Source organism: Xiphophorus hellerii, chromosome 11 (assembly GCF_003331165.1).
Source record: "Xiphophorus hellerii strain 12219 chromosome 11, Xiphophorus_hellerii-4.1, whole genome shotgun sequence".
Lineage (NCBI taxonomy): Eukaryota > Metazoa > Chordata > Actinopteri > Cyprinodontiformes > Poeciliidae > Xiphophorus > Xiphophorus hellerii.
Genome location: NC_045682.1, coordinates 8,896,086 through 8,919,620, shown reverse-complemented (window position 1 = coordinate 8,919,620; position 23,535 = coordinate 8,896,086). Strand labels below are relative to the sequence as shown.

Genomic DNA, 23,535 nt, shown 5'->3' with positions numbered 1-23,535 from the left:
GAAGGGTGAATGGGGTAGCTACAGCAGATTTACTCTTCTCATGTTTTGCTCTGTTTTATCCTTTAAAGTTTCAAATTCTGTCTGTCATGAAGTATCTCCAATATCTAAACTTTACACATGGAAACTGCTGGGTATGCTAACTAACTGCTAAAATAAGATGCTAAAGACAGTACTCTGTAATAATTTTGCCTTAAAAACCAGTAAAACTCTGACACCTTGTCTCTCCTCCTTCTGTAAGTAACAGCACCAAGTCGTCAGGTACACCTTCAAGGTATTCACAGAAGTTGTCCCAAAAAATAATCATGATACTACAAAGTTCTTTGTAAAACAATAATGTAAAAAAAAAAAGAAGCTTGTTCAGAGTTTCCTGCCTGTCATACTGTATTAGGTAAACAATTAGCTAATCATAGGCAATAGTTTGCCTATTCAGGTGATATTCTGCTTCTTCATCTGAATACATTTAGCCCTAAATTGACTAACAATGGTCAACTGTAATTTTATTGTCACCACTGGGGACTAAAAGATGCAAATGAGTGAATGTTATGGTCCATTCATCATGGTTAATTAGAACCACTGCAGCTGATGGCAGGCGGAAACTCAAGAACACTGAATGCTGGAGTTTAATGGAATTCATTTGAGGTTGTGCACATACATACAGCAAGGGTTTTACAGTTTTTATTTCTTTTCCATTATCCACTTTAGCAGATGTATCTGTTTTCAGTTAACAAATGCAAGATACAGTACATGTCACCTTATGGGTGGAAAAAGTAATAAATGTATTTCTCTTTCATTAGTTTACATGAGAAAAACTTTCATTTTGACCTCATCGTGCCTACAGAGTTCGATGAAATCAAAGCTGCAGTTTTACTCACTGAGCATCGGTGCAAAAAAGACCTCAGAGGTAGGACTGGTTCTCCTCCACTTGTACAGCGGGACAGGCTTCCCGGCACTAGACGTGCACGTCAGAGTCACGTTTCCTTTCAGCACTGGCTTCCCGGTCACAGAGCACTTGGGAACAGCAGGAGGGACTGAGGAGAAACACAGAAGTTGTCAGAGGTTTTGGGTGTGCTGCCATTCCCAACAGCATATCTTCATTCAGACTTTGAAATTCAGACATTTAATACTTTTTCCTCACCCTTCACTTCAAGAAAGACCTCAGCGGGATTAGAAGTAACAGAAGGAATGATGATCTGACACACATAACGGCCAGAGTCAGACTCCCTGGTGTTGTTGATGTACAGAGAAACATCACTTGAAGGCATGGCCTTCAGGAACCCGACGCGGCCCCTGAACTGGGGGCTGCCCTCGTTGATGGTGCCTTTGGTGTAGCTGATGACCTGTACAGGAGGACACAGGGAAGCACAACAGCTTCTTATTCTCTTTAGCACAAGAGCTACACATAGGGCTAAAAACAGGTCTGAGTACATCTGCCCAAGACAGGGAGAGCAGTTTGACTAACATGCTTACTCATTTGGGGTCAGAGGTCTCAGGGATGTTCATAATCCCGACATCTCTGGCTCGGAAAATTGGAAATGTTTGTCATTTTTCAAAATCGTGTTACAGTTACAAAAACTCAATTTGGACTCAAAAGCCTTCCTTCATCATCAGGCACTGAGTCATTTCTAATATCAATAGTATGACAAGCTTTTGTCTCTTGGGTGAGGTTGGATTTTTACACACACACACACACACCCACACACACACACACACACACACACACACACACCCACAAAAAACAAGACAAAGAAACAAAAACCCCCAATATTTTTCAAACTAGTTCAAAGATTTCAGTTCTAATGGTGAGTATATCCTATGAACATCAGTATCTAATGAGTTCAGGTCTGTACATACATTATCTGTAAGAAAAGAGAAATAGACATTCTCTGTATCAGGGTTGCAAAAAAAAGTTCTTCTTATGGTCCTAGTTTCAAAGTTCTTGCAGATTGTTCTTTATCATCGTCTGAGCAGAACATTTTTCTTGTATGGGTTCTGAATTCAAGAAAACTGCTGCCACACTGATAAAGGCAGCAGTGAGAAGGCCCTATGAAGACTTCTGATAAATAAGTGCTTGTCTGTTGTTAAGTTCTGTCATTGCTCTTTTTCCTGCCACTTCAAGCAAAGGCTTGCGATTACTCGTACGACAGTAGACCAGATTGTAGCCGGTTTCTGGGTTGGTGTAAGCACCAAACAGTCACAGCCTCAAGACAACAGACAGCTGTAGAAGAGCTGCAATGTTTCACTAACAAAGATGGAGTGCTGATGTTCATGTCTGTGTAACTTGGGCCTTTTCCACCCACAGGAACATTGGAGCAGATCAAACAAACTAGTCAGCAAAACTTCCTGACTGCAATCTTTCCTGCCAGGAAGAGTCTCAAATCATTGAACAGACTTCAATAACCCACAGGACCCCAACAAACTGATGCCAAGGTTTCAGTATCAGACGCCACACACTCCCTCAGAGGCACTCAGTTGTTTGCTCAACAAACTAAAGCCGTTCCTCTGGTTGTTCCCTGTATTCAGATTTACCAATTTATTCACATCTCTGTAACAAAAAATCTGTAAGCTGTAACAAGTTTGCTCTACCCGACTTTGGGGGAACAAATGCTCCACTTTCTCAGTGGTTCGGGAGTCGTATGACCCTCTTTATGAATGACCCCCTACAAACTTGCCTCACTTTCCAGAAAGTTCCACTTTCTGTTCACAAAAATTACTTTTATTTTGTTTGGCTCTGATGCAGTTCAAGCCTGAATCATCCATCCATTTTCTAACACCCTTGTCCCTAGTGGGGTCGGGAGGTGCTGGTGTCCATCTCCAGCGAACGTTTTGGGCGAGAGGCGGAGTTCACCCTGGACAGGTCGCCAGTCTGTCGCAGATGTCTGAATCAAATCAGCCAGAAAAATTAAGTAAGAACTCCATATCTGTGTCACATGTGGGCCGAAAACAGTACTTTTACAGCACATGTGGCCCACCTCTGGCCCAGATCCATTCCAGATAGTGGCACTAAGCTTTGTGTGCAAGGGTTGTTTGGCTTTACATATGACTGCTTAAGCCTAAGTTTTGTGTATCTGATGCACCTAGTCTAACCAAAGCTCTCTCTGCGAACAAAATGACACAATTTTCATCAACTGATTTTGGCACTTCGGATGAAGTGTCGGGGCATTCACACAAAGCAAGAATTAGCCAGCATGATGATAGTCTGCTTCATATTTATTGGGTAATAGTATCTTCTAAGGGAGGAAAGTGTCCGTTATATTTCTGTACTAAAAGTCCTACATGCCTGGTTGTGCAGCTGTCTTATAGCTGCATTTTCTACAGCATTCTTGAAAGTGTCTCAGCTCAGGTGAAGCTTCAGAGCTGTCACACTTCATTCTTGTCATCTGTGTTTTTGGCTCCAAATAAGAGCAGAGCAAGACTCTGGATGACTGTTCAAAAACACTAAAGACTCACTTTGAATAAATCTGCCCAGATCCCACTCCTCCATCTGCACAGCTCATTAATCCACGCTCAGCAGACCCAAAAATCCGGACACTGTTCTAAACTGGACCGGGACGAAGCAGTTTACACACTGAAAGCTTTTTGGAGGACAGGTTCTCCCAGGTTTAGAGCCACGGGAACAGAAACACATTCTTTCTGAAGTAAAGTTTTACAGCTGGGGAGAAATGAACATGAATATTTATAGACATTATCAAACTGCCTCCTCACCTGCTGGGTGCTGTCCGTCACAAAGTTCCAGATGATGGTGCTGGTGGCCAGGTCAGCGTTTGGGTTTCCGACGTACGAGGCTATTAGCTGCACCAGTTTACCTTTGACCACTTCCATGCTGGTTTGAGACATTTCGATGTTGGCCCATACGCCTAGACGAAGGAAACAAAGATTTTCCTCATTAGGTCTTATGATATTTATGTCATAAACAGCTAATAAACACAGTGAAAACATATGTTAACTTGACCATATCTAGATCTAGTGATATATCAGTTAAAAGTTAAACTAAACTATGGTTTAACTATGGTTAAAGTTTGCTTTACCCAAAAATATTAATAAGATTATCACTACACTGTACTGATATTAAGTCCAGCAGGAAGGGCTGAGTTTTTCCACATGTAGACGTTAGAAGTGTTTTGTTTTAGCTGCAGATGCATCTATTGCCACAAATGATCACTAAATAAATAACATTGTTGCATTTTAGGCAATAATTTTTTTATTTAGAAAAGAAATGTATAAATGCATTTGCATATTTTAATGTATTTCTAAAATTTATGAAATAAACTTAAGTGGTTAATTGAAAAATCTGCAGAAAGTGCCAATTTTTTACCTGATTGATCTACTGAATAATCGGCAGATTAATTGATTACTAAAATAATTATCAGTCGCAGCTCTAGAATCTAGTGTTAGAATGAACAAAGGCTCAAATCTTGAAATTCCCCAACTTATAGCCCATCAGTTACTAAACATTCTGCTGTATGTATTACTGCTTAAAAAATAAATAAATCAAGGATTAGCTATTAGTTTCCCCCCAGAAAGCTAATCTAAATCTATACCAACACTGTTTAACCAGGTCAAACTGTAGGTGAGACAAATAAAGAATAATGAAGGAAAGGTCACTGATGGGCTGAAATGTAGTGTACATCTATAGCCAGACAGGGGCAGCACAGAGCCAAGACTCACCAAAACATTAAAGTCCATATCTACACAGAAGCTCTCTCCATGTCCATAACTGTTTATAAACCACAGATTCAGAAAGAGAATAACTGATTGTCCTGCAGACGGAGACTGCTGCTGACTCTGGTGTCTGTTTACTGTAATTAAAAGATTTCTCTGCATCCGTTATGAGAAATAATGGATGAGGCAAAATAACTGTGTTATTTTGCCTCTTCCTGCAGCCATGACTGAGACAAGACACAAGAGAGGAAACAGGAGGAGTATTTAAATACACTAGAGTACTTTATTATTATTATTATTATTATTTTTAGCATCACATTTTTTAGCGTTCTCACCTACAGAGGTGAAAGTCTCTGCCCTCCTGAACCTGAGCTATTCTGGAATATTCAAGCCGCTGACATCTCTCGGAGGGTGGAAACATGACAGTTGGACACATCAAAATTAACGATGGGATCCCAGCGTATGTGACTGACAAGCAAATTTATAATGCTAAAAAGGCCAAAGAAAATCAGCTGTCATTAACAAAATTTCCTCTATGTGGAAGAAGTGATGAAATCAAATGTAACTATAACGTTCAGTTCAAAAGTGTTTCCCTGCGAGAGCCTGAGCTGAAGCTTTTTACTACGTCTCCACAGACTAGACACTACAAAGAACATGAGTGGTCCACTAATGTCGCAGCATATGATTCGTGGGTGTTGCAGATTCCAGTATTAGGACGGTTGCCTCATGCAGGCTGCCTTCTGGAGGTCACAGACTTACATTATTATCTAGAGGCATGTTGAAAATTAGACCCAGAAGATGTCAAACCTTTGTCTCTTCAACCAAATAAAACTGGGTGAACGTTTGAGTGGAAATCATGCAATAGATAAAGCGATCTATTAGAGCCAATGTTAATAAGCTGAATGTTGGTCTCAGTCATCCTGGATATTTGGTGGAAGAAATGAAAGATCTGAAAAAAAAAAATCCAAATACACCAAACATGGTGCCTGGGTTTATGGGGCTCTTAAAATAATCTTTCACAAGGACTGTGGTAGCCGGATGTGAACTTATTTACTTACTCTAAGTTTAAATCATATAAAGTTCATTCATATAGCATAATTAAAAACAATTTTCCATCCAGCAACGTGTGATGCAAACAGAAATGTCTAAAACTATAATAATATAGAAGCAATGAAAATAGATCAGTACAAATTAAAAAAGAATTCATAGATGCGCTGCTTCACCTCGGATCAACTGGAACGTATATTTTTTTAGTATGCTGCAATACTACATATTTATCTGCATTTCCAAACAACCGTTATCAATATCACATAGCAAGATGAAAATGTTTTTTTTTTTCTGGCTACCTGAATATCTGGCTTGAATATCGAAGCAGTTATTTTGTTTTATCAAAGTTTTTATTCCAATGCTTGGACTAAAAACTTTTTTGGACACAGATGTTCCAAATCAGACCTTCTCAGTTGAAGTTAGAGCTACATGAACGTCCAATGATCTGTTCTCAGAGGAGCACAGGTATCAATTTCTTTGTTGCTGTAGCAACACGGGGAGAAGATAAGTGACGCTGATGAAAGGGAAAGTGTGTAAGCATCTCTTCCTCTGGAGTATTGCATCAATTACGTCTAATTAAGCCACAGAAGACAAAGTAAAACAGGAAGTTGACTCTTAGAAGAAGATAACGAGTGACGGAACAGGTGGGAGGAGAAATGGAGGAGGAAGGTAGCAAAAACATAAATAAGGAGAAATATTTCTGTCCAAAACTATGTAGGGCCTGAGGAGATATGCAGAAGCAACAAGAGACTCCGTTCCTGCAGGGATGGACAGTAACATCAACCTGAGATGATACAATAATTTTTATTGTAATATGAAGGGACCCTGAAATAGAAGCCTGATTGGTTGAAGCAAGTGTCTGCTGAGGTGCTACAAAGACCTTTATAGTCAAGGATAAATATTTGATGATCTGGGTCATGTTGCTCAAAGTTGGACTCTGAGCGTTGCTTTCTCTGAACCACACCCCAATGCAACAGTTGCGTCGCTCATGATGCATCATCATTAACAACATGCAGCAAACTTTAACAGGAACATGTTTCTAGTATAACATTCAGCCCCATTTCCCCTGCAGAACTGCCTTAATACTTCCTGACATCGAGTCAAAAAGACTTTTGTCCATATTGACATGCACCATCACGCTGCTGCCGCACATCCATGATGCAAATCCCACGCTCCACCACATCCCAAATGTGTTCTAGGAGATTGAGATTTGGCAGCTGGAGTTCGAGATGATTTGGGATGTGTGACATGGAGCATTACATCGCTGGAAGACTTTCAGGAGACGGACATGCTGCTGTCATGAGGGACAGATTGGGTCAGCAATAACACTCAGGCAGCCTCTGGGGCTTCAGCAAACTGGTTCCACAGGGCACATTAAGGTGTGCCAAGAAAATACTGCTCACACCATAACTTCAGAACCACTAACCTGAACCAAACACCAAATAATTTTGACCCTACTATCAAAAGACTCATGGGACCAGGCAATATTTTCTAATCTGTTATTGTCCAGTTTGTAGTCTTGGTTTTCTGCTCTTAGCTGATAATAGTAGGTCTTTGTGTCTGCATCAAAGTTTTATCTGTAATCTATTCAGAAATGGTTGGCTGTAACAAAGGGCCACTCCAGACTGTCATCTGTCTTCTGACTCAAAACTTTAAATGTTGTTAATGGTCTAAAAGGCTTAAAATGGTTGGTAAATAGTTGCTTATCAGACGTAAACCATGTTGACTCCTCTGGTCCCAGAACCAGAACTAAAGTCCTGTTTACACTGTAATTGTTACGGTTTCCTGTTAAACCGCAACAAAATTGTTGCGACCCATTTGCTTGTTCACACCAGAAATCCCAGTTTCTGAAACGGGCCCTTTTTGAAACCAGGTCTCAGAGTTGAAGTTTTTGGGAACATCATCACCCACAGTGGTTTGAATTACTCCGCAGGTGTGAAAACACACACGTGTACAATTCATGGCTGCAGCGAGAGGTTTAGATTAAGGGTCAACGTTTTGACGACATACTAATACCACAGCACCACATAGTGGCCTGGCATGACAACTACAACTCGTCTAAACAGTGACACAGTGACGTCTAAAGTGGAACTTTACCTTAATCAACATCTGAAAATGCCGACTGTTTCCAGACAACAGTGTTGTGTAAACAAAGCTTAAATGAAGGAAGGCTCCTTCATTTGTCTAAGCTTTTATCATTGTAATGTTTCTTTATTGTGTGTAATTGTGTGTTTCTTCATTTGTTTTTTATGTATATAGTATTTGTTTCTCATGGTTTGAACAATAAAAATGTGTAAGAATGCTGATTTACAAATAAACTTTCTAGAGCTACATTTTACGCCCCCTGCTCACAGTGAGAAATATAAACTGAAGCACCGAGGACTTCCCCAGAGTCAGCACACAGGCATCAACATTTAATCGGGAGTTAAGAGCTCCATAGTCTCGGCGTCTCATCAGAGTGGATGACTCTGTGATTTAGACTGATCGTCTTGTCGTATTTTTTCTACAAAGATCTTGCCAAGTTCTGCTTTAAGAAGATTTCATGTCAGAAATCCTCTGTGATGCCAGTGGGAATGCAGCACCCCCCCGTCAAGCCGCCCTCCTGAGGGAAAAACCGTGAATGAATAAATGGTGAGATGGTAAATGGAGGGAGAAGTGGAGAAATCAACAAGGCCACCGAGATCACGTTCATAACATTCACACTCGGTTCTTAATTTGGCGAGTGGAGCTTAATCCTGTCCGCTGTGGCAGGTCTGAGATCTGCTGGGCAGCCTGCGCAGCGATTGGCCTTAAATATTCCAGGATGATTGATGGCAGGACAGATGGGAGCACGCTCAGTGTGGACGGTAATGAGGTCAGGAGGAGTCTCGTCTGAGATAATGGGGAAAGTTTTTAAATTAGATCTAACAAAATGTGTCATGGACAGCTGGACAAGGTTTCTTTGGACAAACTGTGGTCCCGAGGAACAGCAGGGATGTGCCAATTTCAGATGTGGGAGAGATGTATGTGTGCCTCTTTAAAATGTGCATGTGTGCTGCTGTTTAGACACCTTTTTGATTCAAACAATGTAGAACATCAATCAAAGAAACTCATCAAACAAAGTTTGATAAAGCAGACTAAACAGGTGTGAATGCTCCCTTAGTGCTTTTCATAGAATGCAGGCTGAAAGTGTAGGGGAATGCAATCTCTTATTTTTTTGCTAAGTGTTGTACACATGGCTAAAATCTTTAAACTACCTCAAAAAAATCTAAATCAATCATTTTTGACTGTAAAATATTTTCTACTGTAAAATATAGACAATGAGTAGATGATCTGACGAGTATGACGTAAAAGTAGTTAGGGATTCTGGGAGTATTACCTGGATGTCACCATATCACATCGGTCAGATCATCTTGGCTGACAAGAAGGTCAAAGGTCAAAGGTCATGCTTATTTTAATGCAGACAGTTTGGTATTTGTGACTTTCTTCATGCGGTTATCTCATAATTACAGGAAACACTTAATTTGGCAGATTTTCATTTCCTGTCGGTTACTGTTGTCTTTCATGCTGCGGTGAAGGGTGGAGTCGGTCTGCTGCTGCTTCCTGTGTCTTATCAGCAGGTTGGAGTAAACTAAAAATCAAAGGAGCAACTAAAACAAAAAAAAGAAACATGGGATAGGAGACATGCTTTGCTTGTCAAGAGGTATGATTCTTATTAAGCTGGACTGTGGGATGATCTACTTTCGACATAAATATATATATATATTAACAATAATAACAATACAACACCTTGGAGCACAAGCAAAAAGAGCAAGGAGATGAGAAGTTGGAGATACGATGGGAACAGAAAGAGGACAGATGATAGAATCTGGATGATGGGTGGAGAGGGACTGGGTGGGGAACCAGTGCCATGTTCTTCTGCAGATAACCTACTGTAACGCCTCCTGGGACAATTTATGTCTATCAATCCAGATCCGGGCTTAGATTGGTGGGAATAAAATAAAATAAAAAATCAGCACCAGTCCTGAGAATCACAACTTGTTACTGTGTTTTTCCCGTTTACAGGTTGAAAGGCTAATGTTGGTGCTTTTTATGCTTTTTGAGCTACACGCCTGCCTCGGCTTGTACAACAGCATCCAGTTCTGTGGAACATCAGGGGAATTTTTTTGCGTTGGACGGAAAGGAAACACAACTGTCAGTACGGTCATGCATGTCAGCTCTCAGGGTCTTCGGCTTGTTGCTATGCACTGGTATCACCGGGGACGAAGTGCCGTTCAGACTCTGGTTTCTGTTTAAAATCTCATTCTGAATATTTTTTGGGTGGACTAGGATTATGTTTTTATTTTATTAGAGAACACAGAATATTAAAGTTTGAGAGGAGTTGCTTTAGTGAGCAAAATGAAACAATGAAGGATACAAAAGGTAAGTTCAGCAACAAAAATGGAAAACTTCTGACAGTTACCTAACAGTTGTTAGATTTCACACCATTTGTGATTTGCCTCTTGTCTCCAACTGTGATCGCATGTCCCCCTGTGGAATGTAATGGCTCAAGAAACCTCAAGTTTAATCTCTGTGACATACTTTGATTTCACCTTTTGACATTTAGATGTAACTACATTCTAGAATGAACAAAATCTGAATTCACATCTACAAAAACACAAGGGTTCTGAGACAGAGATGAAGTCAAAATGGAAGAGTTGTGTGTGAAACTGATTCCTCTTTGGTGCTTTTGCCGGATTTAAAAGGGGGAAATAGCAGCCAGGAGTTTACTGAACTGATCATCAGCCGGTCTGACTGTCAGACGTTTAGGTAGCTGCTCTGAAGCACAAGAGGTGTGTGTGTTTTGCGTGTGTCGCTGCCCATCAATCTCTGAAGATTTACGAGTAGAGTTTTAAATTCGTTGAAGTTCATCATTTTGTAGTGAGACATATTACTCACAAGAGGAAGACATTTACATCTTCCTAGAAGGAAACATAACAGCAATTTCAGCCTAATGTCAGTCAAAAGAGAGAAACACTTCCCATTCTCTACAGGCTTCAATAAGCAATTTAAATGTTTGATTCAGGAACAGTATCTGTTGGACGGATGAGATCTGAGTAGAGATGTCTGGTCGTTATGCCTACAATGAATGACGCTTTTTAAAGTGTAAATCGTGACTCTTTAAATGCATTTAAAGAGTCAATATTAACAGAATGACACTTCATAGCAACAGTCATAAGAATTCATAAAGACTCCTTCATGTTCATAACAATTGTTTATAATCAATTACACACACATTATAATGGTGTGTTATAATCAATTGATTATAAGCAATAATCAATTGATTATTGATTAATCAATTGATTATGTCATGTCAGCCTTCTGCACACCACTTCAAATAAAATAAAGTGTTACCAAAGAAACAATGTCTTTCAATGGTCTAGTCAAAGTCCCGAGCTCAGCCTTACTGAAATGTTGTGACCCTAAGAGAGCTGTGCAGAAAAAAAATGCGTTAATAAATGGAAGCTATGCTATTGAGAGTTGAACCTCAACAACAATATGACAGCCTGATATGAAGTAAGCTAACATAAACTGTTGTCATTATACTGTAAGAATGTGGGATTTAACAATTGGCATTTAATAATTAAAGGACAAAGTGACTTATAAATTATTAAAAGCATGAATGGCTACCATTCATAATATCAACGGTACAACAGTAATTCTCCTTTCATTTCTGTCACAAGCAGTTCTGAATTATTTAGTCCCACAACTTTACAGCTCTTACACGAGTAAATGTTTTCCTATATGAATATTTGATAGCTTACATTTAGAACAAATAACTACAGAGAGCAGGCTGCCGTCACACATTACCATAAGCTGAGATGAGAAATGAGTGGCATGCATGGGCGTGTTTATGATCCCAGTTTTAAAAAATAAGGGTCTACGATGCACCTCAAAAAGTCAGTAAAGTTTTGTTTTGCTCAGATGCTGCATCTATTAGCCAGGCGCAACATTAGCAGCACATTTACACACACAACAAACCAAAGAGCATCATGAATAATAGATGAGAGAAAAGTGGGAGGAGAGGAAGAGAAGGCAGGCACAGTGGCTCAGGTCGGTAATCTGCTTTAAAGTTGCTCAACACTGTACGGAAATTAAAAGACACATACAGTCAGGCCTGGCTCAAGAGAAAATGTTCCAAATTATAATTTCCAAGTATTAATAGATACTCACACTAGGAGCCTATAAGGAAAGAAAAAACTATCTTCCCCATCATTCTGCAACTCAACATCCTTCCTTCTCCTTTTATTCCACCCAAACAAATCAAGCAGTTTAGGAGTTATTGAGGGCGTTTTTTCTGAATCCAACATTAAATACATCTGGTCCTTACAAAGGTAGAAGAAACGCGTGTCCAAGGTTTTTTATACACACAGAGCGGTCAGGGCCAGGGACCGAGGCAGAGCTTGATTTCTGATAAGTGTGTGTGTGTGTGTGCCGTCCTGTGCAGGATGATTAAAGCAGAGACGGCAGTGGGGCTGCAGACGAGCGAACGTGTCATGCATGTCCTGGAGCTGCTAAACTACCAGCCGCTCATCAGATGGATACGCTGAGCCAGATAGGCTGAGAGGAAGAGGGAAGCAGCTGCTTAATTGGCATAACAGCGATAGTATGAAGCTAGGAGGGTCACAGGTTGGGGTGTGTGTATGTGTGTCTTCATATCATTGAATATGCCTTCAAACCTACCTACGATACGCATCTTTAATACAGGACTCTTGCCATCTCCCTCGACAGCTGCAAATGTGTTTTAGGATGCATCCTGAATACTTAATCCCATTCTGTACTCTGACTGCTTGTTATACAGTGAACTGTAGCTACGCAGACTTCAGTTGTGTGACACTATAGCGCGTTTCCATTAGAAATGTGCGTAAATTTTTGTCCGTATTCCTCTGATGTCGAAAATACACAATTTCACCATTGCTGTGTTGAAGTTTAAATAAGGAACTTGTTTCAAATCGCATGTGATTAAGCTTGTTTACATCAAAAATCATGGCAGCAACAGTTACATGAAATTCATCCATGGTGCTCATCATCTATCAGCCATCAGACGTCGGATTCCTGAGCAACAAGACCCTCATACTGGGTAAACTGGTTTGAATTTTGTTTCTTAAAAACTGGTTTTCACTTTTAAAAGTGAATTTAGTTTATCACAAATTTCATTTAGATCACAATAGATAGTTTTGAATTTGTTTTACTTATATATTGTGTGTTGTGCATAAACTGCAACATGAGGTCATAAATCAAATGTAAAAGTGAAGCATCTAAGGTGTGGGCATGAATATAATTGAGTTTTAGCTTTAGGGTAAGTTGAGCCATTTAACCATTATTTCTAGTTTGTCTGCATAGCACCGATTCTTACGATGGAAGAAAAGCAATTTATATTCAGTCATAATGAAATTTATTTTCAAATCAACCTGGTTTACATCAATACAATTGATTCATATAGACAATGAATCAATGTCATGAGTAATTGAGTTCCTCCTCAGCAAGCATGTGGACACAGCGGAAATAAATAACTAATGTTTAACAGGAAGAAACTTCCTGCAGAGCCAGAACCAGGCTCACTATGAACCAATTCAGCACGATCCAACATGACAACGGCGTTCAGGTTCAGATCCCAAACCCAACAGCGAGCTCCTACTAAATTTGCGTGTTAACACAGACCACGGATGTAACATTTTTAGATTTGTTTATTGAAAATGCAAAACACTAGTAAGTTTGATTTGACAGCCGAGATAAACTAAAATATGTTGTTTAAAAATTAAAATGTTAAGTTCGAGATAAAAAAAGGATTGGCAGGTTCACTCTGAAAACATGCAGAGAACAATCTTCAAAATTTGAGTGTTTGTTACAGTCTGATGCTACAAGGTGAATATTTTCTTTGTGTTGGAGCTCAGTTTGATGCATCCCAGCAAATAATAACCAATTAATATTGAATGCTTTGAATCTCAGCCCCGCCAAATCTGTACCAAAACACTGTAATTGGTGACAGAAAGAGGGGCCTCAGGTCAAACTGGGGGGGGTGAAACAAAGCAGGACTCTGGCCCTCGAGGCCTGGCTTTAAACTCCCCTGCTATAGGGCAAAATGTCATTCCTTCTTCTAATTCTTAGAGCAGTAAAAGATTCATTCAGAAAGGACACATTTTTGACAGACACGATCATAATCGTCATCCTTTTTCTCATACAGACACTGTGATTCAGCGGATTCTGATAGCAGCAGAACCTTCAGCGCGAACAGAGGCAGCTTACATTAATTGGTGCTGCCGCCTATCTAACAGTGACCTGATGGGAACAGTTGCGAAGCAGAAATGACTGAAAATCTGCCACTTGGATGAACTCGAAGTTCCTATTAAATGCATGGAGCAGCTCAAACTCTGGCCTTATCGATGCCATGCGATCGCTCTTCTAGGATAATTACAGCAATGTCACTGTAAGCTCTTCTGCTCCCACTGCCTCAAAGTAGAAATGGTACATGCAATCCCATAAAGCCTCCAGACGCTGTTAGTTAGTTAGTATGTTGTAATGTGTGAGGGAAGATGTTGAATATTTGGCTTTTCAATGTCGCATCTACCTTCTGAATGAAAGAGAAATATTTTCATGAAAGCCACAAAAATTTGCATCCCCCTTCATTCTTGAAAAACTTACTCACCTCTTTTTTTTTTTACCAATAATTCTCAAAGAGATTGATTTTAAATCATACAAGGACTGGAGGGTGATGCAGAGGGGTTTTTGGAAACATTGTTCTCTTTGGTATCAGACGTATTTACAGTTATTTGCATGATTTTTATCATTCAAGCAATATGTTAGCTGGTATCGGCACATCTCTGCTGTTGTTGCACAATTTTTACTGTTACCTGCTGTCAATGTCTTTTTTTCAGCATCTAATTTTATTAAAAACTTATCTTTCTTCATATTTGTTGAGGTTGTCACTATGTCGTGATGGCAACAAATAATCTGTGAAAGAAAAGAGCTCTGGTTAGAGTCAACTGGTTAATACACATTCTGCTACTTGCTTACAACGTGTGTGTGTCATATCATGTTGGTACTGATTGTGATAAGTCATGCATTTCTAGTTTTGAGAAAAAGAAAGAAGCAAAAAAGAAAGAAGCATCCCTGTACATTTTCAAAAATGCATACAGCATTGGTTTAGTTCTACAAAATCATCCAAGTAGACAATCACAGATGTGTGTTATTCTGAATATCATCTTCTTGTGCGTTGGTTTTCACACAGCACAAACGAAAACACACAAATATATACAACCTCCCCCCCCACTCACTTCCTCTGCATTGTGCGGATGATGACAGGCAGGAAAAAGCTGGGCGTCCTGATAGCGCTTTATTCCAAGATTAGCCTGTTTGTGCTGGGAGACAGTGCTACAGTAAGGCCCAGCAGTCCAGCTCAGACAGGAAGTGACATCTGACACACACTCTGCCGGCTGACTGCTCCCACATTTAAATGCTGCCTTTAGTAAGGGGTCATAGTGCTTTGAGCTACGACTTCACAAAGGATGGAAATCCCTAAGAGCTTCATTGTAGCTACAATTAGTTCATTCTTTTCTGACACGGACAAAGAAAACGCATGGAACTGAGCTGAAACTAATTCAACATTGATTATACAACATTATTATGCAAGGTCATTGCAGTGGGTAGCTAATCCTGTACTGCTGCTGATTAGAGCGGAGTTGAATAAAAGTTTGACTACATTCTATTGTTACCGGTAGAAAAGTTCACATTCTCAGAAAGACGGGAAAACGGCAGGGCAGAAAAACGGTCAAATTCTCTAGGGATCGCTTTGTTTGAGTGCTGGCAGAATTTGAGCTGATGTGTCACGCAGTTAGCAGACGAAGACTGTGAAATATAGCTACCAAAATAACACAAGGAAACTCCCAATCGTAGATTATATGGACGGAAACAAGCAGCTAGCAGTTCTCTGCCTCAGCTGCAGACTTGCTCATTCTGGACAAACATGTCCTGCCTGGACTATCCTTCGTTAATTTAAGAAGGGTAGTCCTCAACATGGAGAGGTAAACTGCAAACGTTTTATGTACGTCTTTAAAAAAATAGTTTTCTTCTTGCTACTCTTCCATAACAGATATGAGGAGTCCACCACTAAGGCTATATTCACACAGCAGGACTTGATGCTCAAGTCCAATTTTTTGCAAAAATCTGATTTTTTTTTTTTTTTTGTGGTCCTTCGTACTACTAATTAAATGTGACCAGAATTGCACTTCTTAATGAACGGTTTCCGACCTCGAAGTGACCCCCACATGCACAGGAGACCAACAGCAGCGCACAAGTAAAAACGGATCAATTTTAAAGTTATTCCTCAATGGCAGCCGACAGCGTCGCCACCGGATCAAAAGGTGATAAAGAGAAGTCTGCTTGGGTGTGGAGTTGGAACCAGGAGCGGAGGGATTCTTTCATAATTTCATAATTGCAATTTTCAGCCGCTGTTTGTGGCTGCATTTAACAAGTCTTGCTTCTTATGTTGCAAAATATGGATGCACACCTAACATCAACAACGTAAAATTTGGACAAAATACGACAGTCTGCAAAAGCTGTGAAAACAATCAGATGCATATTTGTTTTGGTTCCACATATGGAAGTGGCAGAATTATATTGATTTTTTTGTGTGTGAAAAGATTGGAATAGGGCCATTCAGACTGCCGAAAAGTTGGATATCGGTTGCATATTTACACAATAGGAAGAGGGCACAGAATTGAAGTGAAAACTGATATTTTGTGATTAATTATATTAACAGTAAAAAAACTAAAAATTAGAGGAACAAGTACGGTAGTACTTGTGATAAAGACCTGAAATCTGTCTGTGTTAGCCGACAAGATCGATCTGAAGCATTCGGAGACGACAGATGACAGCAGCTGGGTCAGAGTGAAATAAGCCCAGGGTTACTGCACACCACCTCCCTCTTATTACAGAAAACAACCTGACATGAATGAATGTGAGTGTGTGAAACAGACAGAGAAAACGAGCAAAATGTCATTTGGACCCACAAATCTCAATCTAGGAGACGCTCATCGTCCCCGGCAGAATTCTGGCTGTTTAACCAAACGCCAAATGAGAAACATCCCATTAGCCTATGAGCCCAAAAGATGCTTTGTCACTGGTACCTGACAGTACGCCTGTGCGGCTCAAAGGCTGCTGTTAAAGGACGTGGCTGTCCAGTTGGAGGCTTACAGGCAGGGCTGAATCTCACACTCTACTGGCAGCAGTTATCGTGTCAGATGTTAATGTTTGTGACAGCGCAAAGGCTGAATAGGTATGGCTCTTCTGTCTAAAAACAACATGGCAGCACAGCATACAGTACTCTGGTGAAAACTAAACCTAAGACTTACTATGAGGCACAGGAGTGGAGGGCTCATGATTTGTAACGGTGGAAGGCCAGAAGTATAGCGGCACAACGATACAGGATGTGAGGAATTTGATGGAACAAACAGCAGTGATAAAAGTTAACATAGTGGGGCATCTGCTTTTACTATTCAGAAAGACTGCATGACTTTCTGATCTTATATGTCCGTGTTGGAGGAATAATGTATCAATTAATTCTTATACAACTTCCTAAATACTGTGGATATATGTAATTCCAAGCTTTCTAACTTATCTATAACCTTACGTGGATTATAAGTTAATTATATAGAGTCAGTTCTGCCTTCCCCATCCTGTGAGATCTGCTATTTTAACTGCTTTTTTATTATTATCAAAATAATCTGTCTGATCACTGTTTTTGGTGTTTCAGTCAGAACTTCCAACCTTTCTGATGCCCGTTGTTGAACTTAGACTCAGGTTTTTGGGAAATTGCCAAATCTGAAATTAAGCATGCCCTGGTTTTTATTCATTTAGTTATTTCTATATATCTTCTGCCAGTTTTATAATTGTCTTACTCTATTGTTTTTTTTAAACCAAAGTTAATAAATGTTTGTTTTGTTTTATAGTCAATCTACCTGAGATGTTGTGAAGCACTTTGGTCAGCTGAGGTTGTTGTAAATGTGCTATATAAACATGCTCTGTAAATTAAATTTGGCTTTTATGTTTATGCAAATAGTATAGCTGGAAATTTGTTCCATTTGGCCAACTGGACATAGTTAACAGTTCTACCATCAAAATCACTTCTAGTAATTGTGAAACTTGCTAGCTTAAAAAAAAAAAGTCAGCAAAGCTTTTTTCCCAAGCTAAGGTCAAATGATTTAGTTACATTCATCATCACCAAGTTCCATTTTAACTCTGAGATACTTGTTAGGATTGAAACAAGCCGCTGGGTAACAGTGGGCTGAAGAGCAGCATCTCTGAAGCGACATGCGGAAGAGGGATTTTATTTGGGAGATGAAAGCAGCGGCTCTGGCTCTGCAGCAGCAGACCCGGTCCATAATGATGCCGTTTGGTGCAACGCTCACCACGTTCACAGACCGCCTCCTCTCTCAGAGCCAGCAGCAAGCAGATGCTAATGTTTGCATACTTAGATGAACAGTATGCGTATATATACACGACACATACACACACCTGTTTTATTAAACACCCAGCAGCCAGGAACAGGAATACTTTCATTCCTATGACCTTGGTTGCGCTGAGTTTCTGACAGTTGCCTCTTATTGGGATTTATGGCCTCCGTCTTACGTTGAGAGCTTTATTATGTCTGACACTTCTTTCAAGATCCAACTCTCTGGTGTTGAAAATGGAATTGCGTGTAATTAAAAGCCCGGTCTTGTACACCCTTGGAAAGGTGAAGAAGGATAGCATGATGATTCTCAGAATCAAAGATAAGGACTGGGTGTTGAGTTAGGTGGAGGAGGCATTCATCTTGGTTTGACACGAAGGCTGATAATGTTGTACAGAGTTGTACAGAGACGGCGTACAGGGACTAGGAATGAGGCTGTATGCTGTGCCAGGATGCTAACCAGAGATGTCAGACAACTCAACACGGTAATCTGATCTGAAATGCCAACAAGGAGATAAACAAGTGGAAACTTCTTGCCATTTCTGTGTTTTTACCCCCTCCCTGCAACAGTTAAGAAAATAAATGAGGGTATGTTCTGGAATACATCATAATCGCCGAACTACGTACAAAAAAGACGCCAGAGAGCTGATGATGACAAGCTGTAAACTGAGAACTACCCACATGCAGAGGACTGAGAAAGGCCCACACGAGGATTGCATGACATTCTTTGAAAGTGAAGTGGCTTTCCCTGAACACAACTATCACTGCCACACTAAGCTCAGAAAGCTAAGTCCAGCCCCATACGGGCTGGGAAACAAAAAAAAAGACATCATCTTTTTTTTATAACACAAACAAAGTGGATAATTTAAAACACAATCCAACTGACAAAATCTGTGTTTAGTTGCAAATCAAATCATGTTGTTATCTAATTTGTGAACACTCCCAAAAAAAAGAAAAAAACATTAATCTGACAGTTGTGACCCTAATTAACTTTTTATTGCTTATCGCCATCTCCTGTCAGATAGGGAGTGTACACCTAGCTGTGAGTAAGTATGATGAGAAACAATGACTGTGCACCCAGTGAAACTGATAACACTGAAGTTGGTATCTGATTTGAGAAATCTCAAACTAGGTATTATTACAAAACCTTTACTCAAGTCCTGAAAACACAAAATGGGCATCTTCCATCCCCTTCGGGCATCCGGCAAGGCATAGAGTCTGACCTGTTATCTGCTGAAGTCCGGTCTGGTCTGACCCAGCTGGTTGTGTTTCTCTAAACTACTTACTCCACATATTCCTCCTCTCTTAAACTGACACTTGGAAAAGTATCCATGCCCTTCCATAGGTAATGTCCACCCCACTTCTGAAAGATACATTTCCTACCTTGACAAGCATAAACAGTTGCCTTTAGACAAGATCAGAGCCCTTAAGAATACACACAATGTAGAATTGGGTTAATGGTCATTTTCACAGCTTGTTTTAGAAAGGACCAATTCGTGTAAAAGTTGATCTATCTAACCATGATGCTACACAAAGACGCCCCAGGCGTCCTTTGATAATGTTCTGTTTGTCCATTTTACAGATTACTGAACATCCTAATTAGCACGTTTAAAATCTCTGAGAAAACATCAGGGGTTGGGGCCATTAAAGTAAACAAAAGAGCAGGAAGTGGCAGGCAAAGTTCAGTGTCCCCAGAGGAAGTGCTTTTCTACTGTTTGCTCTTTGATACACCCTCAGTTTATAGTTCTCTAAACTAGCAGAACACCTAAACACCGAGTTATTACATGAGTGGATTGGATATTTTCAAAGTACAGATTTAAAACAGAGAAAGAAACCAAAGACAGGCCAGACAGTCCCTTGCGGATTCATGACAAGCTATTCAGATGCAAATCACAAAGACGCATCTAAATGCCGGATCTGAAACAAGAAGGAATGCTTACAGGAAAAGACCAGTTTGGTCAGTGTCAACTCTCTTTTGGCAGAAGACCAGACATAATTAACAAAGAGAAAAATGGAGGAAAGGCTTAGGATGGAAAAAGCTACTCTAAGAAGCCAATATTGGATGGAGGTTGAAGGGTTTATAACATAGTCCATTAGGGTTAAGTTCATTTCTGAGAAACTGAATGTCTCATGCTCTGCTCAAATTTTATTGTGATTGTGACTTTGTGTGTGACAGTTTGGAGGTAGGAAGGAGCACTTTTTCAAAATTTTATGCAATTCTCCTTCCATTATACAGTCATATGTATTAAATTAGAATATATGTTTACAGGAGGCTTATTTGTGCCATTTCAAGATAAGATTTAAACAATATTAAACGTGCTTTTCATTAAGCCCACATGTATGTATTACAATGATTTTTTCACTGGTCTAAAAACAAGAAACCAATATGGAACTTGGTCTTTGATGCATATAAGAAAAACAAATATTCTAATATGACTAGAGTGTCATATTTAGTATATTCTAATCTAAAAATGTCATGTTGCCATTAGCAGAAAATCAGCATAATTAACAGAAATAAAAGCTTGATAGCATCAGTCTGTGTGGAATTAATCTATAATGTGTCTTACGAAGTGATTTGAGTAACAGAAAGGTAAAGGCTTCTCAATAATATGTTAATTTATTAAACATGATTGTATTCTGAGCTTGTGTAAGACATGACACAGCAGGAATAAACTGTAGCTACATAAATCACTGAAATCCTCACACACTACCACACAACTGCTGTCTAAAGTTGTTTGCACATGACTGAGCTGGGAATTTCAATAAATGTCGCACTTTCATTTAGCTTGGTTCTCCTCAACACTGCATCTTTGAAAGTGAACAGAACCTCTAGGACGACGAAAGCTGCTTATTTATCTAAAATACCTCACTTTTTTCTAGTTCACCAGATGGTGCATTTGCTTTCCACTATAAGGACACCGCAGCAGGGCTCACTTGCAAGCAGACAGGTTTTCAGGGGAGTGGCGTTTGCTTGCTTAGTTCACACCAGAGTTCATGTGCCAGTCTGAGTGAGACGCTGCCCAAATCGAGCGAAGGCTTCCTAAGCCACCAAGCTGCCGCCACAACATTTCCCTGACCTTGTGTCTGAGCACAGAAAATTTGTTTACTATAAAACAATTTGGGGCTGCACAGTGGCGCAGTTGGTAGCACTGTTGCCTTGCAGCAAGAAGGTCCTGGGTTCGATTCCCGGCCCGGGGTCTTTCTGCATGGAGTTTGCATGTTCTCCCTGTGCATGAGTGGGTTCTCTCCGGGTACTCCGGCTTCCTCCCACAGTCCAAAAACATGACTGTCAGGTTAATTGGTCTATCTAAATTCTCCCTAGGGGTGAGTGTGTGTGTGAATGGTTGTTTGTCCTGTATGTCTCTGTGTTGCCCTGCGACAGACTGGCGACCTGTCCAGGGTGACCCCGCCTCTCGCCCGGAACATAGCTGGAGATGTGTTGCACCAGCACCTCCCGACCCCATTAGGGACAAAGGGTGAACAGAAAATGGATGGATGGATAAAACAATTTGAATATTGTTCTTTTGACTGTGTTTTGCATTGCTTGACGCTTAAACGTCTTGAGGGCTCTCTGAATTTTCTTGAATCACTTTCTTTCCTCTCCTGTCTCCTAACTTTTGCTTAGTTAGTTAATACTTGTACTTTAAGCAAAATATTAGTTTAACATTTAACGTAAAATATTTATACTTTGCTTAAGGTGTTCTAACTGAAGCATTTTCATAAATTCCTATATTTTGGGCAGCAAAGTTGTTGTCCAACAGTCAGAAACACAAATATATATGGGGGGAAATATTAATATAAATGTTTTCATGCTCAGAAAGTCAAAGAAACAACAAACTAACAGTTTTCTTCTATCCAAGCAGTTGCTTATATCACTGTGGCCAGTTGATTTAGTCACAAACAATTATTGTTATTAGGTATAAAATAACTGGTCTGAATGGTGTTTTAAGTCAGAGACTGAAAATGATGTTTGTCCTAAGTTCAGGAATGTAGCTTACATATATTGGAGGAATATTATAGAGTAATAATAGCAGTTGTGACATATAATTATGTGGTGTCATAGGACTGGTATGGTCTTTACAGGGCTGGCTTTGGTTTGGCTACAGTTAGCATTTTTGAATACATTGCAGCAAGAAATCCCAGGAGAGAAGAGCCTATATTTATCTTGTAATTATTGTTGTTGCAGGAAAGATTGCAATTATCTCTCGATGGGTGCCACCGTACGCCTCATGTAAAGTCTGACAGTTCCAGGCCAGTTCCACAACAACAGCGACACTAACGGTACAGTAAAATCTCGTCTTTAAACTTTCTACAGCTTATCTGGGACAGGGTGGCAGGAGCAGCAGATAGCATAATATTCCTCTCTGTAACCTGCTTCAGCTGGATTTACGCTGCCCAGCGAATCTTCAGTTTGCCCGTGTTTTACGTGTGTGAACGGGCCGAGGTAGCGCCTCCTCTCACTTCTCCCGTCCTCTGTGATAGACAGCGAGACAGCAAAGATTCTGCAAAAACCTCAACGCTCCTGATCATCGCAGTGTTCAAAGGCGTAGTTAAAGATAAGGCTCCCTACAGAGACGTGCACATCTGGTGCCGGGATGGAGGCCTGGAAGCAACAGAAGGACTGGGAGTTTCTGCACGTACAGCCACGCACATCTGCAAACTGACATCCACCTGCTAAAACATGCGACAAGAGGAACTGTTACGTTGAAAGGTCGCAGTAAATGACGGCAAAAATGCCTCCGGTGTAAATCAAACTGTGAAAAATATTTGAAGCATATTTCCTGCAAAAGTCTGTCAGAAAGAAATGGCAGAAAAATGTGAATTAAATAAGCAAAACAAGAATGTTTTTGTTATTAGCATAAAATCTTTATTGCAAGTGAGAAGATGTTGCCACTTTTTCTTCACTTGCAAAGAAAATTAAGATTTTCTTCACAATTTTCTGACATGTCACTCATTAAATCTTTTGCAAACAGAAAATAAAATGAGATGTTTTAGGTGTAGATTCTCAGTCACTGAGCATATGAGAACTGAAGGTGTTTAAGAAGAAAGCATGCACTGTCCTGCATGATTTTAGGTGTTTTCCTGCTGTTAAACACCTTATAATGACCGGGTGATAAACAGGCTTCTGCAGCACTGGATGCCATGCTGAGGAGCAAATGCAATCTTTTGGATCAGATGTGCTGGAGCTGAGACACACCCAAAACATGCAGGCCTGAGGGCCCTGAGGACCAGGGTGGAGGAAATCAGATCGTGAACACAGAATCTCAAGCCCTGCAGAGCCGCCGTCCTGCAACTTCAGACGAGTCTTTGTGTCTGTGCCAGTGAGGTCATTAGTAGGACTCTGTAGAACCTGAGAAGACGAG

At 40.2% G+C, this 23,535-nt stretch overlaps 1 protein-coding gene across 1 annotated transcript in view; it reads right to left on the bottom strand.

The window, feature by feature from the left end:
* The window catches only part of esama (endothelial cell adhesion molecule a), a 57,493-nt gene that overhangs the window by 5,187 nt on the left and 28,771 nt on the right, over positions 1-23,535 (bottom strand). The window contains exons 2-4 of the mRNA XM_032576301.1: positions 3,703-3,854; positions 1,136-1,337; positions 873-1,028 (exon numbers count right to left, since the gene is read on the bottom strand). Of these exons, the coding sequence (XP_032432192.1) occupies positions 873-1,028; positions 1,136-1,337; positions 3,703-3,854 (510 nt within the window). The remainder of the gene's footprint in view (positions 1-872; positions 1,029-1,135; positions 1,338-3,702; positions 3,855-23,535) is intronic.